This window comes from Gracilinanus agilis, chromosome 2 (genome assembly GCF_016433145.1).
Source record: "Gracilinanus agilis isolate LMUSP501 chromosome 2, AgileGrace, whole genome shotgun sequence".
Classification (NCBI taxonomy): domain Eukaryota; kingdom Metazoa; phylum Chordata; class Mammalia; order Didelphimorphia; family Didelphidae; genus Gracilinanus; species Gracilinanus agilis.
The window spans coordinates 189,911,781-189,925,252 of record NC_058131.1 but is presented as its reverse complement, the minus strand read 5'-3'; the positions used below and the strand labels follow the sequence as shown (position 1 = coordinate 189,925,252).

The following is a 13,472-nucleotide window of genomic DNA, read 5'->3' as shown; positions in this document are numbered from 1 at the left end:
GCCTTACGGTCTTTTAGCGTGGAGGCTGCCAGATCCTGTGTGATCCTGATTGGAGCTCCTTGATATTTGAATTGTCTCTTTCTGGCTTCTTGTAAGATTTTTTCTTTTGCTTGAAAGCTTTTGAATTTGGCAATAATATTTCTACCCGTTTTTTTCTCTGGATCGAATGTAGTGGGTGTTCTATGAATCCTTTCTATGTCTATATTGCCCTCTTGTTGTAGGACTTCAGGGCAATTTTGCTGAATAATTTCTTTTAGTACGGAGTCCAGGTTTCTATTAATTTCTGGTTTTTCTGGAAGACCAATTATTCTCAAATTGTCTCTTCTAGACCGGTTTTCTTGGTCTGTCACTCTCTCATTGAGATATTTCATGTTTCCTTCTATTTTTTCAGTCTTTTGACTTTGTTTTATTTGTTCTTGTTGTCTTGAGAGATCATTAGCTTCTACTTGCTCAATTCTAGCCTTTAGGGATTGATTTTCGGCTATAATCTTTCGGTTTTCGGCCATAATCTTCTGGTTTTCGGCCATAATCTTCTGGTTTTCGGCCATAATCTTTTGGTATTCCTTTTCAATCTGGTCATCTCTGGTGTTCAATTGCAAGGTTCTACCTTTTAAACAGTTATTTTCTTGCCAGATCTCTTCCATTTTCCTCAAAATCTCAGTTTTGAACTCTTCCATAGCTTGTGAGGAGTTTTCCTTATTTGAGGAGGGTCCGGATGCTTGTTTGTTCTCCTCCTCTGTTTGCTCGGTTGTCTGGATTTTCTCTGTGTAAAAGCTGTCGAGTGTTAAAGACTTCTTTTTCTTGTTGTTATTCTTTCTCTTCTGAACTTCCTGAGACTGAGTAGCCATCATTAGCCCAGCAGCTTCTCAGGTTTATCCTCGCGCTCAGTGTCTGTCCACGATCTATTGGCTCCTGAGGTCTGAGTTCTGGTTTTTTCCAAGGTCAAGCCCCCTGGTGGACCCCCTTACTTGATCCTCTGCCAGAGGTTTCTTTACAAGTCTCAGGGCGCTGCTTCCACAGTCGTATACCCGTCCACACTGGTTCCCCACTTAGGCTGTAGTTCCTGGCTGTGTCTGCCTCCACCCACGCCTCCGCAGTGCCTGGGCTCTGCTCAGCCTGTGCTCTGTGCCCAGCGTCCTGCTCCCGTGCTCAGATTTCGCCTGCGTTTTTTGGCTTAATGGGGTCCTAAGTCTTGCTGCTCTCAGGAACAGGCCCCGGAGCTGCCAATGACTCAATGGGTGCCCCAAACTTGCTCTATTTCTTTTTAGCTGGCTTTGGAGCTATAGATGAGTTGGAGGGGGTGGGGGTGGGTGGTTGCTCAGCCCGCGATTTCGTGAGGGCTGTTTCACCCCTTTATAGCCTGGAAATGCCTTGATTCCACGTACCTTCCACACTGTGCCCTGTTGTGGGGGTTCCTCCCTTCGTCTGGACTTGTTTTTATGTCCCCTTGAGGAGTTTTGTGTGTTTCGGTCAGGAGAGGTTAAGAGCTGCTTCTTACTCTGCCGCCATCTTAACCCGGAACCCCTTCTATTTCTTCAGTGTATACTATATTGATAGCCTCATTGTAGGTTAAAAATTTCCTTCATGCAATATTCTGAAGCAAATTATTTTTTTTCTTTAATAAAATGCTCAAACTGGTATAGATGGAGAATTATTATTGCCCTGATTTCATAGCCTTACTATGTGTTTTAAATCTGTAATTAGGATCTTTCTCTTAGAATCTGATATCTATCATTTTCCTCTTTTTTACTAAAAATCTGTTATGTCATCAGGCAAATGACTTAACCTGTCTGGATGTCAGGTTCCTCAACTTTCAAATGAGACTAGACTCTATGATCTCTAATTTCACTTACATCTTTGATAGTCTATAAAATCTTTTGGTCTTCATCTTTCAGGTTGTATGTAACATGATCACAAAACAGAAACTTTCCTGAGCTGACATAATGACATTTTCACAAACTTCTTTATGGGACACATAGTGGAATTGACCAAAATGTGTCCTGGAATACCAAAACTGTGCTCATAGATTTCTGTAGCTTCCAAATCAGAGTTGGACTAAGGTGCAACTGTCAATTACTGGGAAATATTTCTTTACTACTTTTTATAATACAATACAGGAAGGCAATAACAATTGTATCGAGCAGCCTGCAAACCTACTATTCTGCATGTAGAGTAACAGGACAGAATATTTGAAGTACTATCTTCACTGGAAATAAAACTAGGAGAAATAAAAATTAGTTCTCTAAGTGTTGTATATGCAAATTCCAATGATAAGCTATTTCTGGCTAAGTGAAAACATACTCCAAGTGTTTTGGTAAAAGGACTAAGACACATAGCCCTGATGAGGTAAAACACAATTTAATTAAAATATATTTGAAAAAAATGCTCACCTATCAAATGTGATCTTGATGGAATGTCCTGGTTTTGCTTCAATGACCCATTCACAATTTAAAGAATCTTTATAATATCCTGGCCATCCTGGTGGTAAAATAACACCACTGGATGCTGTCAAATGTCCACCACATGGTGCTGAAAGTTCATAGGAAGAAAAAAATTTCAAATTAAGAGGATTGGAAAAAAACCTGAGTTCAATAAGTAACAAAGAGATGATTAATAATTAACAAATACAAATGGCTATCAGATGTCTCTTTAAAAGTTTAATTTTTATACATTTTAATAAATAGAACAAAAGTTTACCTTAATTACACCAAATGTTTCCTAGGATCAATAATGTTTCTCATAAATTTTTGTATTCGTTATGGTAACCAATACAATTCTGGGCATGCAATAGGTATTTTTTAATAGTTCTCAATTAGTTACTATGCAATAAATTATCTTATGGATTACTTTGCTTCTCCTTGCATGTTACATTGTAAATGTAATACACAAACATACATAATGGCTAAACTTTCATTTTCTTCATTACATGAAAAGAATTCTTAAATGTTTTATTTTGTCAGGTAATTTATATGATAGCTTTTTAAAGTTAGAAAATAAATAATATTTTCAAACAAATTTCAGAAAAGCTGAGTTCCACAAAAGTAGAAAAAAACTAAATAACAGGGCAGAAGACACTTAATTCAAACCCATCCTGAGAAGAGAGATTCTTATGAGGGGAGTTTTTCAAATTAAAGAAGACTATTTCAGTATGGATTGCAATACATTGATATTTCATTAGCAATAAAATGAACTTTCAAACATATTCATTTGACAGCTTATGTTCTAATTCAGAAAGCTTTAATTCCCAAACAGTAGTTTCCATCTTCAGATTATGTCTGTTTTCTTTCATTTAATTCAAATGATATTATATAAAGACAGCTCAATGTAATAGTTAGGGACATGGAGTAGGAAAGATCTGGACTTAAATTCCATCTCTGCTACTTGCTGATTGTATAAACCAGTTCCTTCAAGCTGAGGCAATGAAAAAAGCAGATAATAATAGCTATAGCACTTACCTCACACAATTCTCATGAGGATTAAAGGAGATAATGTATGTAAAGCACTTAGCAAACCTTAAACTCTATAAATAGGACTATTAGTATGATTATTATCTGGTTTAAAAATGGCCATCTCCTCCTTTGATGAAGAAAATTCCTTGGAGAAAGTAACTATATTATGCGCAAAGACTGTGACAGAGCCATCCATTACTAATGAGTCTTAGAGATTTTTCTAGTTTTGTGTCTGAATTCACATTAAAATCAATCATACTTTTGTATAGGTTGGCTCTGCAGAAGGTCCAACTTCTATATTTCTTTAAGATAGTCACTTCATCTAAAGCAGGCAGTCTTAGTTTTTTTTTTTTTTTGTGTTGTTAATACCTTTGGTAGTCTTGAAAAGCCTATTAACACTTTCTCAGAATAATGTTTTTTAAGGCATAAAATACAAATTATAATGGAAACTAGGCATATTGAAATATAATCACAAATATATTCATAAATATAAATTTATACATATATCTATATCTCTATATCTATATATTTAAAGTTCACAGGACCCAGGTTAGGAACACATTATTTAAATGAACATAGAAAAGACAGAATTTTCAGACACCAAGTTGATTTTTTTTTAATTTAATTTTGAACATACAAAATGAAACTTTTGAACTTACCATTTGTACTCTAATTGATATCAGAATAAAAAAGCCGTTTATGAATACTAGAGGAAACAAATACTTTAGATATGCTTTACTAAATAAGATAATATTTGTGTCTTCAAAATGCCTAATTCTTTCTAAGGATTTAAAAACACTAAAATTATAATTGTCATTTCAAGCTAAAACAGTATATTGTAAAATGCAAAAGCTATCTTTAGGTTATCCACAAGACTGAAACATTCAAACAAATCAATATTTTAATCCTATAATATTTTTTTCATCAAAGTAAATGATTTCGTATGGAATGTTATAGTGTAAAGAATTACTTGAGGAATAGCAATCTAGGCTATAATATTGAAACCATCATACCATAGGATATTCTTGAGATTTGAAGTGAGTAAGTAGAAGCTGCCTGAAGGAACTTACTCAATCTATGTTCCAGGAACACACACTTTTCTAATTAAAGGTTTGCTAAGAAATGTTTAATTGAAGTAAATTTAAACTTTCCTCTCAATGTTCTTTTCTACTCAGTTTCAGAAGTATCCACACCTAGGCACTGACAGTAGAAGGCTGAAAAGAAAATGACTAGAGAAATACTCCATTTTTGGAATTGTCTTTGGGTAGATCCTCAAGCAGTGTTAAGAAGCAATAGACTCAAGTCACTTACTGAAAACAATTGAGAAGTATTCTCACTTAATATTTTAGTGCTCACTTGTTTCAAAGGAAGTCCAAATGGCAAGGCCTTTATTCTTACAAAAAGTATAAAAGATATACCTTCACAACGTGGAACAGTAGAGCTCCAAACAACATTTCCATCCTGCATGATGCAGGTTATAGACTCTGATCCTTGAGTTTTGACGAAGCCATCATCACAATGGAAAGAAACAGAACTTCCTAACAGAAATCGGTCACCAAAACGTCTTCCATTTATGGGAATACCGGGGTCATGACATTCATTCTGACCAAATGCTAAGTGGAAAGGAAAAAATAATAACAAATTGACTAAGCTCAACAAAATTTTAAAATAAAATGATTTTTTTGATAATTAAACATGAATTTTGATTTTTATAGAGATTTTTGATTTCATCAGTATGGTGTGCTCAGTCTGGAAATAATTCTTACAATAAACATTGGGGCATTCCATAATATAGTCTGGAAAATTTCATGGAACACTCAGAAATTAATTGACTTGTCCATGTCAATACAGTCAATATATATCAGAAAGAAGACTTGACCAACTTCTTTATGACATCTATGATGCCATATGGTTTCTCTGTTTAGTTATATTGACTCTGAAGATTATACACACACACACACACACACACATAAATATATTATTTTAAAATATTTACAAAGTGGATTACATTTAATCATATAAAAAAGGTATGGATTAGTGGCAAAGAGCTGATCTCAAAATCATCATGATGTATATTCAAGTCCTCCCTCTGACACATAATGAATGAATGATTTTTGGCAAGTGAATTAACTTCTCAGTGCCCAGGGTAGGGAAGGAGAAGAGTAGGGGTGGGTAGGGAACTCTTTAAAAATATAACTTGCATAACATCTCCTGATTTGCTTTGATATAGTTTCTTCATTGGGGAACTCCCCATACAGAAATAAAATCTCAAGAAACAAAGAAGGAAGGAAGGAAGGAAGGAAGGAAGGAAGGAAGGAAGGAAGATAGAGGTAGAAAAATTTCTATAAAAGTATGCACATCGTTTAGGTAATCAAAGTTAGATTTCTACAAGATGCTTTGGCCCATTCAATCAAATTGGCCAACTAGGTATTACCTGATCATTTGCTGTTCTCTCTTTCTTCTGTACATTTGTCCAGGCCATCCCCTGGACCTGAAAAATGTTCCTTCTTTATCCCTGCCTAGTAGTTTTATTTCTTTCTTCAAGGGTAAGCTCAGGTGAAACTTTCTCTATAAAACTTTAACCTCAGTACTTGAAAATCGTTTTACCATCTCAGTTACTTCTCCTTGAGTACTTTGTACTTCTTTGTCTCTATTATATTTCACTCTGTTGCTTACTTATGTGTGCAACATTATGCTGCCCTTTATAAACTCCTTGGCAGTTGTACAGTTTTTCATCTTTGGACCTCTAGGACTTAGTACAGTGTCTTGTACATAAGAAGAATTAAATATATGACTTTGAAATGAAAAAAAGCCAGGATTGCACTGTTATTTTCCCCTGTTAAACCGTCTTAGAATTTCAATAACTGTTGATAATACAAGAAGAATTTAGAAGGGGTACCTGTATTGAAGTACTTACTAGTGTAAGTGATATTGAAACCTCTCCCTGTGGTAGAATGATCTGACTGAAACTCCAGGCGTACAATGTGACCACTGCTGGCTAATTGGGAAGGGACTTCATTTCCAGAAAATGTTCCAAGAACTGATACATCAGACATTCCATCATCTTTGACAGCAAGAAAGTCGAACTGAGGCTCTACATCAAAGTCATTAAAAATGAGATGAATCCTACTTCCTGGCTCAGATATAATCAGCCAAACACAATTCATATTGTTGCCGTACTCTTCAGGGTAGTTTGGTGAAAGGATAATCCCTGACGGGGTAGTGAAGTTGAAGAAACACGAGACTGTAAAATATAACACAGACAAATAAATGACAAATATTCTCAAACCTTAATTTAAACATACATTCTACCTCCACTCCCTATAAAAGATAGTGCAGAATTACTGAGATGTTCTGATTTTAATTTGATTGTTGTAGAATCTGATTTGGTACATTCAAGCTATATATAATTTCTGCCTTTTCATGAATTTTTATAATGCATCTTCATTGTTTTCTTATATTGTACACTAATAGCATCTATGAATTACCTTAAGATTTGAAATCTGAATAGACTGGACCTCAAGTAAATTTCCTTTTGAAAATAATATTAATACAATTTCTAGCATCTATATACTTGTCTGAGAAAAGTAAAATAACTTTACATAAAAGCTGATTTTTTGAATATAGGGAAAACTGACAAAATTCGTGCTGGCTAGTGTAGATAGTCATGGATGGAAAAAGAGATAGATAATATCAATCAACAGATAGATTTTATTTGTCATATTTAGAAGGGCAGGTTAATATGACTTATTGATGGATGAATACAGTATAATTTTGTTGGAAAGTTGTTTCCTGTAAGGTGTGTACCTTATGAATATACCTAAAATATCAGAAAATTGTCCTACTAAATAACTGAGTGTCTGTATAAAAATTTTAAATAATCATTGTAAAGGAGAAAGAAGTTTTAAAATATTTATTTTCCTTCCAAAAATAGAAATTATCATCTTTGGTGAAGGATATTTAATTTAGTTTGAGTTGATATCAATTTTTTCCTCCTTGTCTATCCTTAGTGTATTTTGTTAAAAAATTGTTGTCTGTCCTTAAATAGGACATGCAAGTTATTCTTTTTAGTTGTTAAAATGTTTTTCTCATGAGGTTTTGAGGTAGAAGAGACCTTAGAAAATAAGTTCTATACACATGAACTTATTAAAAAAATATATATATAGACAACTATATTTCAATATAATTAATTTTCTTTGCAATACTATTTTATTTAATGTATTTAAATAATTTTTCCTTTGATAAATGGTCCAATAGGGATAATAATAGTACTTACCTCCTAGAGTTGTTGAGAACATAAAATGAGATATTTGCAAAGTGCATTACAAACCTTAAAACATCAAACACTAGCTATTATTAATATAGAAAATAGTGAACCAAACCCAAGTCTTTTGCTTCCAAATCTTGTGCCTCTCCTAATGTATCATGATACCTACTTTTTTAATATCAGGAATCAATTTTGTACTTGAACATTAATTTTATTATTCAAACTCGTTTTTACCAGTCATTCACTATTAGAGATCTCAAAGTTGAACACCACTGAACTGTACATTTTAAAGGCATTATCAATGTGCTTATGACTGGTATTCACACGATCAGGAATCATTTAATAGTTATTACTACAAAATTAAAAAAATATAAAAAACCTTGTGATTTCAACAGGGCAAGGCCCTGCTTGTGTACAATCTCTCCCATAACTTAGAGTCTTAGAGCTCATAATGAAATTTATATTTCGAATATTTCTGATATCTTGTTTTATTTCTAATATATTGTTCAATTGTTTTAATCATATGTGACTCTCATGACCCCATTTGAGGTTTTCTTGGAAAATATAATGGAGTGGTTGGCTATTTCTTTCTTCAGCTCATTTTACAGGTAGGGAAATTGAGGCATCCAGGATTAAGTGACTTGTCCAGGGTCACACAGCTAGTTAAGTACTGAGGCCAGATTTCAACCCAGGATGATGAGTCTTCCTGACTTTAGATCAAGTGCTCTATCTACTGTGCCACCTAGCTGCCCCATTTATCCAGTATAAATTTATATTAAAACTATTATTTTGTTTTAATTAGTAATCTAATGTGGGAAAATAAAAGTTGTAAAAGAACCCTACCTGGTGATTCTTTAGACTCTGAATTTAGAGATGGAAGGGATGTCAGAGGTCATATAGTCTAGAAACCTCACTTTATAAATGAGGAAACAGAAGCATATTGAGGTTAAAAGATTTGCTAAAGATCATAGAACTAAGTGACAGAGGCAGAATTTGAACCCAGGTTCTCTGAATCCCCAGCTAATCTCTTTCCATCAAACCAAACTAAATATGTGTAGAAACCATAATCATTAAAACGATCTTCAGCTTCTGATGTAGTACTTTTCTGGGAATATATTTTCTGGACAAAGTAAGGGGAGTCGAATGAGCAAAGCCAGGTTGAGAGACCAGTACTTACAAACACAACTGGGTTTGTTGCCAGACCACTGGTTATTCTGTTGACATGTGATAACTCTTTCTCCCACTAATTCAAAAGCTGCCTGACATTCAAACGTAAGAGTATCTCCATGTAGGAAACTGTTGCCAGTTCTTTTCCCATAAGATGGAATTCCAGGATCACCACATCCTCCCTTATCAATCTCTGAAAACAGAAGAGCAAAAAAGGATAAAGTATCTGCACTACTTGAATATTTTCTAGCATTACACTTTTGAGAACAGGAAAGTGTTTTAACTTTAGTACCTGGGAAAGCATTTATGTAAGTAGTTCCTAAAGAATATACAATTCATTAAAAATCTAACATCTTCAATTAAGCTAGACAGAGAGACAATTAAGTACAATTTAAAACTTAAGGAAAAAAGATATTACACAATTTGCTGTGTTTGTTCTTTTAAAAAGATTATGAATGGCTATATGAATGTTATCCCAAAGCATGTTAAAACTGATAAATTCACTCGCATTCAGCATATTTTCTGCATGCATATTCATTTTGCCAATACTAAAATGTAAATGATATTTTTATATGTATGTGTTTTAGAGATCATAAGCCACACACAAAGAAGTTTATGCATTGTGTGCTGAATGTTTAAACTGATTAAGTTTCTTGTTAAAACTCATAAAACAATGAATATATTTATTTTCTTCAGATCAAAATACAATAAAGAGAAGCAAAATTCTACTCATTAAAATGTGATTATAAATAAATTCAGTTCAACAAACATTGTAAAATATTACTTTCAAAATATCGTGCTTGGACCTGGGGATATCAGAACAAAAAGTAACAAAACTTACCTTTTAAAAGCTTATATTCTACTGAGGTTTGGGGAGGGGGGGAGAAGAAATATTACATACACACAGATAAACAGATAAAAGATACTTTGAGAAGAGAGAGTACTAAAGATAAGGAGGGCTGGAGTATCTTCCTATACAAGGCGATACCAGGAATTAACCTTGCAAGATGCTAGGGATACCATGAGTCTCAGATGATGGGGGAAGACATTTAAGGCAAGGGGTATGATCTATGCAAATTCGAAGATGTAATATGTTTTCAGTCCATTTTGGAGAATTACAAGTAGGCTAGTTCAGTAAGAACATGAAATGAATTTAGAGGAATGATCTGAAGTAAATTTGAAAAAAAATAGCTGGGAACCAGATTGTAGAAGGCCAGGTTTAGGATTTTGCACTTTTTTACTAAGGGCAATAGGAAGTTACTAATGACTTTGAGAAGGGAAATAACAAAAATAAATTTGTAAAAATGGATACAAATTAAACCTCTACTTAAGCTCTAATAAATGCTGATAAATCCATCAGTCTGATCTTCTGGCTGGGGCATTTCTTCATGTCCAAGGACCTAACCTTGGGTTCTTTGGTAAAGAACATACATGGCCAGAAGCTACTGGTTGAATCCCAAGAAAACTTAACATTGGGACAATGTCAATGAGGAATAGCAGCACAGAAGCAAAAGAGACCCACCCAGTAGCTTTTAAAGAGAGAAACATCTTCTGTTTCTACTCTTTCTCTCTTTTAAATGCATGTCTTAGAATTCTGACAAATCTTCCTTGGACCCCTGATGTAGGTAGAGAAAGAATGGATTTTTCACCCCTCTCCTTTCCTAATAGTAACTAAAATGAAAAAATGCCACTCAATACAAGGGCTTTGCAAGTGAACCAAAAATTGGATATCAAGATTCTGGCTGCCTGCTTCAATTTGTTCCTCTTTCCATGAGCATAGGTTGCCAATCAGCACTACTGAGGGTGTATATTTCTCTTCTTGATTGAGATAGTTACTCTTCATGGAAAAGAAGTTAAGCCTTATGATAAGAATTAGCTATGTATATTAGATATTCAGAAGCTGTGTCATTTCAGGTGCTGTTCAGACAGTGAAGAATGAAATGAAAGTGATAGATCTGTTGAGCAATCCTATAAATCTTCTTGGCATATTTACCTCTAGTAGAAAATAATAGGAATACAATTTTATATTGTACTTATTTGTTAATACCAATATAATAGGGGGTTGAGAAGAGACTGGTACTTGGAATTGTTCAGAGGGACAAGGGTTCCCTTTTAGCACTGAGGAAGACTTGGAACTATCATCATCTTTGAACTGGAAGATAGATTTGAGTTATACCTGAGAGATCAAAATGTAATTAATTAGCCATCTGTTAGGAATAGACTGAGATGAAAAATATCAAAGAACACTACTGGCTCCCTTCAGGACTACTTAAAGCAGAAGGCTGACTGAAGATAGTTACTGGTCATAGCCATCTCTTCAAGAAGTGAAGGAATTTCCTAAACAAGGTCTGTTTTTTCTCCTACTTCTTTCTTTCTTCCTGTAGAAATGGAAATACCATTTCCTCTTTATAGATAGCTTCCCCTAGATCTCTGTTTAAGGCAAGTACCCAAGCCAGACATGTCTTATTCCTCCCTAGAATGCAGTCTGGAATTTCTCTACCACATCTTTTAAGCAAGTGCTCTTATCTTTACCATTCCTTCTACTTTTTAGGGTCCTTTTATCTGCTATCTTCCCCTATTAGAAGAAAAGCTCCCTAAGGGTAAGGATTGTCTTTAATTCTATTTGCATTTGTATTCCTGGGGTCTAGCACAGTATTTGATTCATTTTTGTTCAGTTAAGTGGTGTTTGACTGTCTGTTAATAGTCATTTATGATATGCCTGGCACAAAACTAAAAATGTTCTTTACACAAACTTCCACATCTTCTGTATTGCTATTTTTATTATATTAGTAATGTTTCATCTACTATTACATTATAATCCATAAGATTGTAAACTCCAGGGAGGAGATGGGGAAGAAATTATCTCTTCCCTATCCAGGAAAGATTAGAAGTGATCTAGTTTTGACTGGCCTATTCTATATTCATGGTGAAACCTAATAATATTTAAATATGGTTATGAGTATTTTGTGTTGTAAGCATTTCTTGTGTAAAGAATATAATTAGCTGTCCTATACATGTTATCTTTGAAGTTGCATGTGCAGTAGTGTTTCTTTGAGACCCTATTAATTCTTTTCAGTGAGACCTTACACATAACTTAAAGCTAAATTTGAATTAAAATATTTCCCCCAGCATTCTACATTACTGTAGAGGTCTTGTTCATCCTTAATTTTCTTTCCTTTTTTTTTAACTTTTACCTTCTGTTTTAGAATCAGTATTGTGTATTAATTTCAAGGTAGAAGAGTGGTAAAGGTTAGGCAATGGGTATTAAATAATTTGCCCAGGGCCACATAACTAGGAAATGTCTGAGACCAGATTTGAAGCCAGGACTTTCCATTTCTTGGCCTGGCTCTCTAGCTGCCCATCATCCTTAATTATTCCTTCATTCCTTTATTCCTTCATTTCTCCCATTCCCCATACCCCTGTCTCTTTGTCTCTCTGTCTCTCTCGCTCTCTCTGTCTGTCTCTGTCTCTGTCTCTCTCTCCCCTCTTTTTTTCTTTCTTTCTTTCATATTGGTTTCAAGGCAGAAGGGCAATAAGGGCCAGACAACTGAATTAAGTGACTTTCCCAGGGTCACATAGCTAGGAAGTATCTGAGGTTAAATGTGAACCCAGAACCTCTTGTCCCTTGGGCTGGCATTCAATCCACTGAGCTATTTAGCTGCACCTGCCTCCCTTAATTTTCAAAGAGGGAGAATGATTTGAGGTAGTCTTGTTTTGCTCATGAATTGGAGATAAGTGAATCAAAGGTACATAAAGTCTTTAGCCTCACTCTGTCTTCAAGAATCACCTAAGTCCAGTGGCATGAGAATAGTACGATAACTGAAATTACCTGAGATGCACTGGATTACCTTGATATCTTTCAATATCTTTTTTATTTTTTTGTTTGTTTTCAATTTTTTTAGAATAATTTTCCATGGTTACATGATTCATGTTCTTTCTGTCACCCCAAGTACCCACCACCACTCTCCCCGTAGCTGAAGCACAATTCCACTGGGTTTTACATGTATCATTGATCAAGACCTATTTCCATATTACTGATAGTTGCACTGGGGTCATCAGTCCCTCAGAATTGTTCTGGATCATTGCATTCCTGCTAGTAGAGAAGTCCATTATATTTGAATGTACCGCAGTGTATCTCTGTGCATAATATTCTCCTGGCAACTTAGGTTTAGATCAGTATTTCACAACATATACAATCATATCATAAACAAATTAGAGGAGATACTTTTCACAATTCCACATAGAGGAGAAAGTCTTGAGACCAAAAAAGGGTTAGATTTTACTCCAGCCCTTGACTTTAACCCTGTGTATGTCTACCTGCCTCATGTGTGTTTCTTGTAGACAACATATGGTAGGATTTTGTATTCTAATCCATTCTGCTATTTGCTTCTGTTTTATAAGTGAGTTCATTCCATTCACATTCAGGGTTATAATTTTTAGCTGTGTATTCCCTAACATTTTTGTATCCTCTCTTAGTTCTACCCCTTCCTATTATGGTATTTCCTTTTAAACCAGTGGTTTGTTTACAATCAATACCCCTTGTCCCCTCTCTTGATTTACTTCCCTTTCCACCCCCTCCCTTTTTATTC

General features: G+C 34.6%; 1 protein-coding gene across 1 annotated transcript in view; it reads right to left on the bottom strand.

Moving 5' to 3' along the window:
- CSMD1 (CUB and Sushi multiple domains 1) overlaps positions 1 to 13,472 on the bottom strand; it is a 2,120,031-nt gene that overhangs the window by 591,420 nt on the left and 1,515,139 nt on the right. Inside the window, exons 14-17 of the mRNA XM_044659558.1 lie at positions 8,894 to 9,076; positions 6,367 to 6,693; positions 4,868 to 5,062; positions 2,391 to 2,529 (exon numbers count right to left, since the gene is read on the bottom strand). Of these exons, the coding sequence (XP_044515493.1) occupies positions 2,391 to 2,529; positions 4,868 to 5,062; positions 6,367 to 6,693; positions 8,894 to 9,076 (844 nt within the window). The remainder of the gene's footprint in view (positions 1 to 2,390; positions 2,530 to 4,867; positions 5,063 to 6,366; positions 6,694 to 8,893; positions 9,077 to 13,472) is intronic.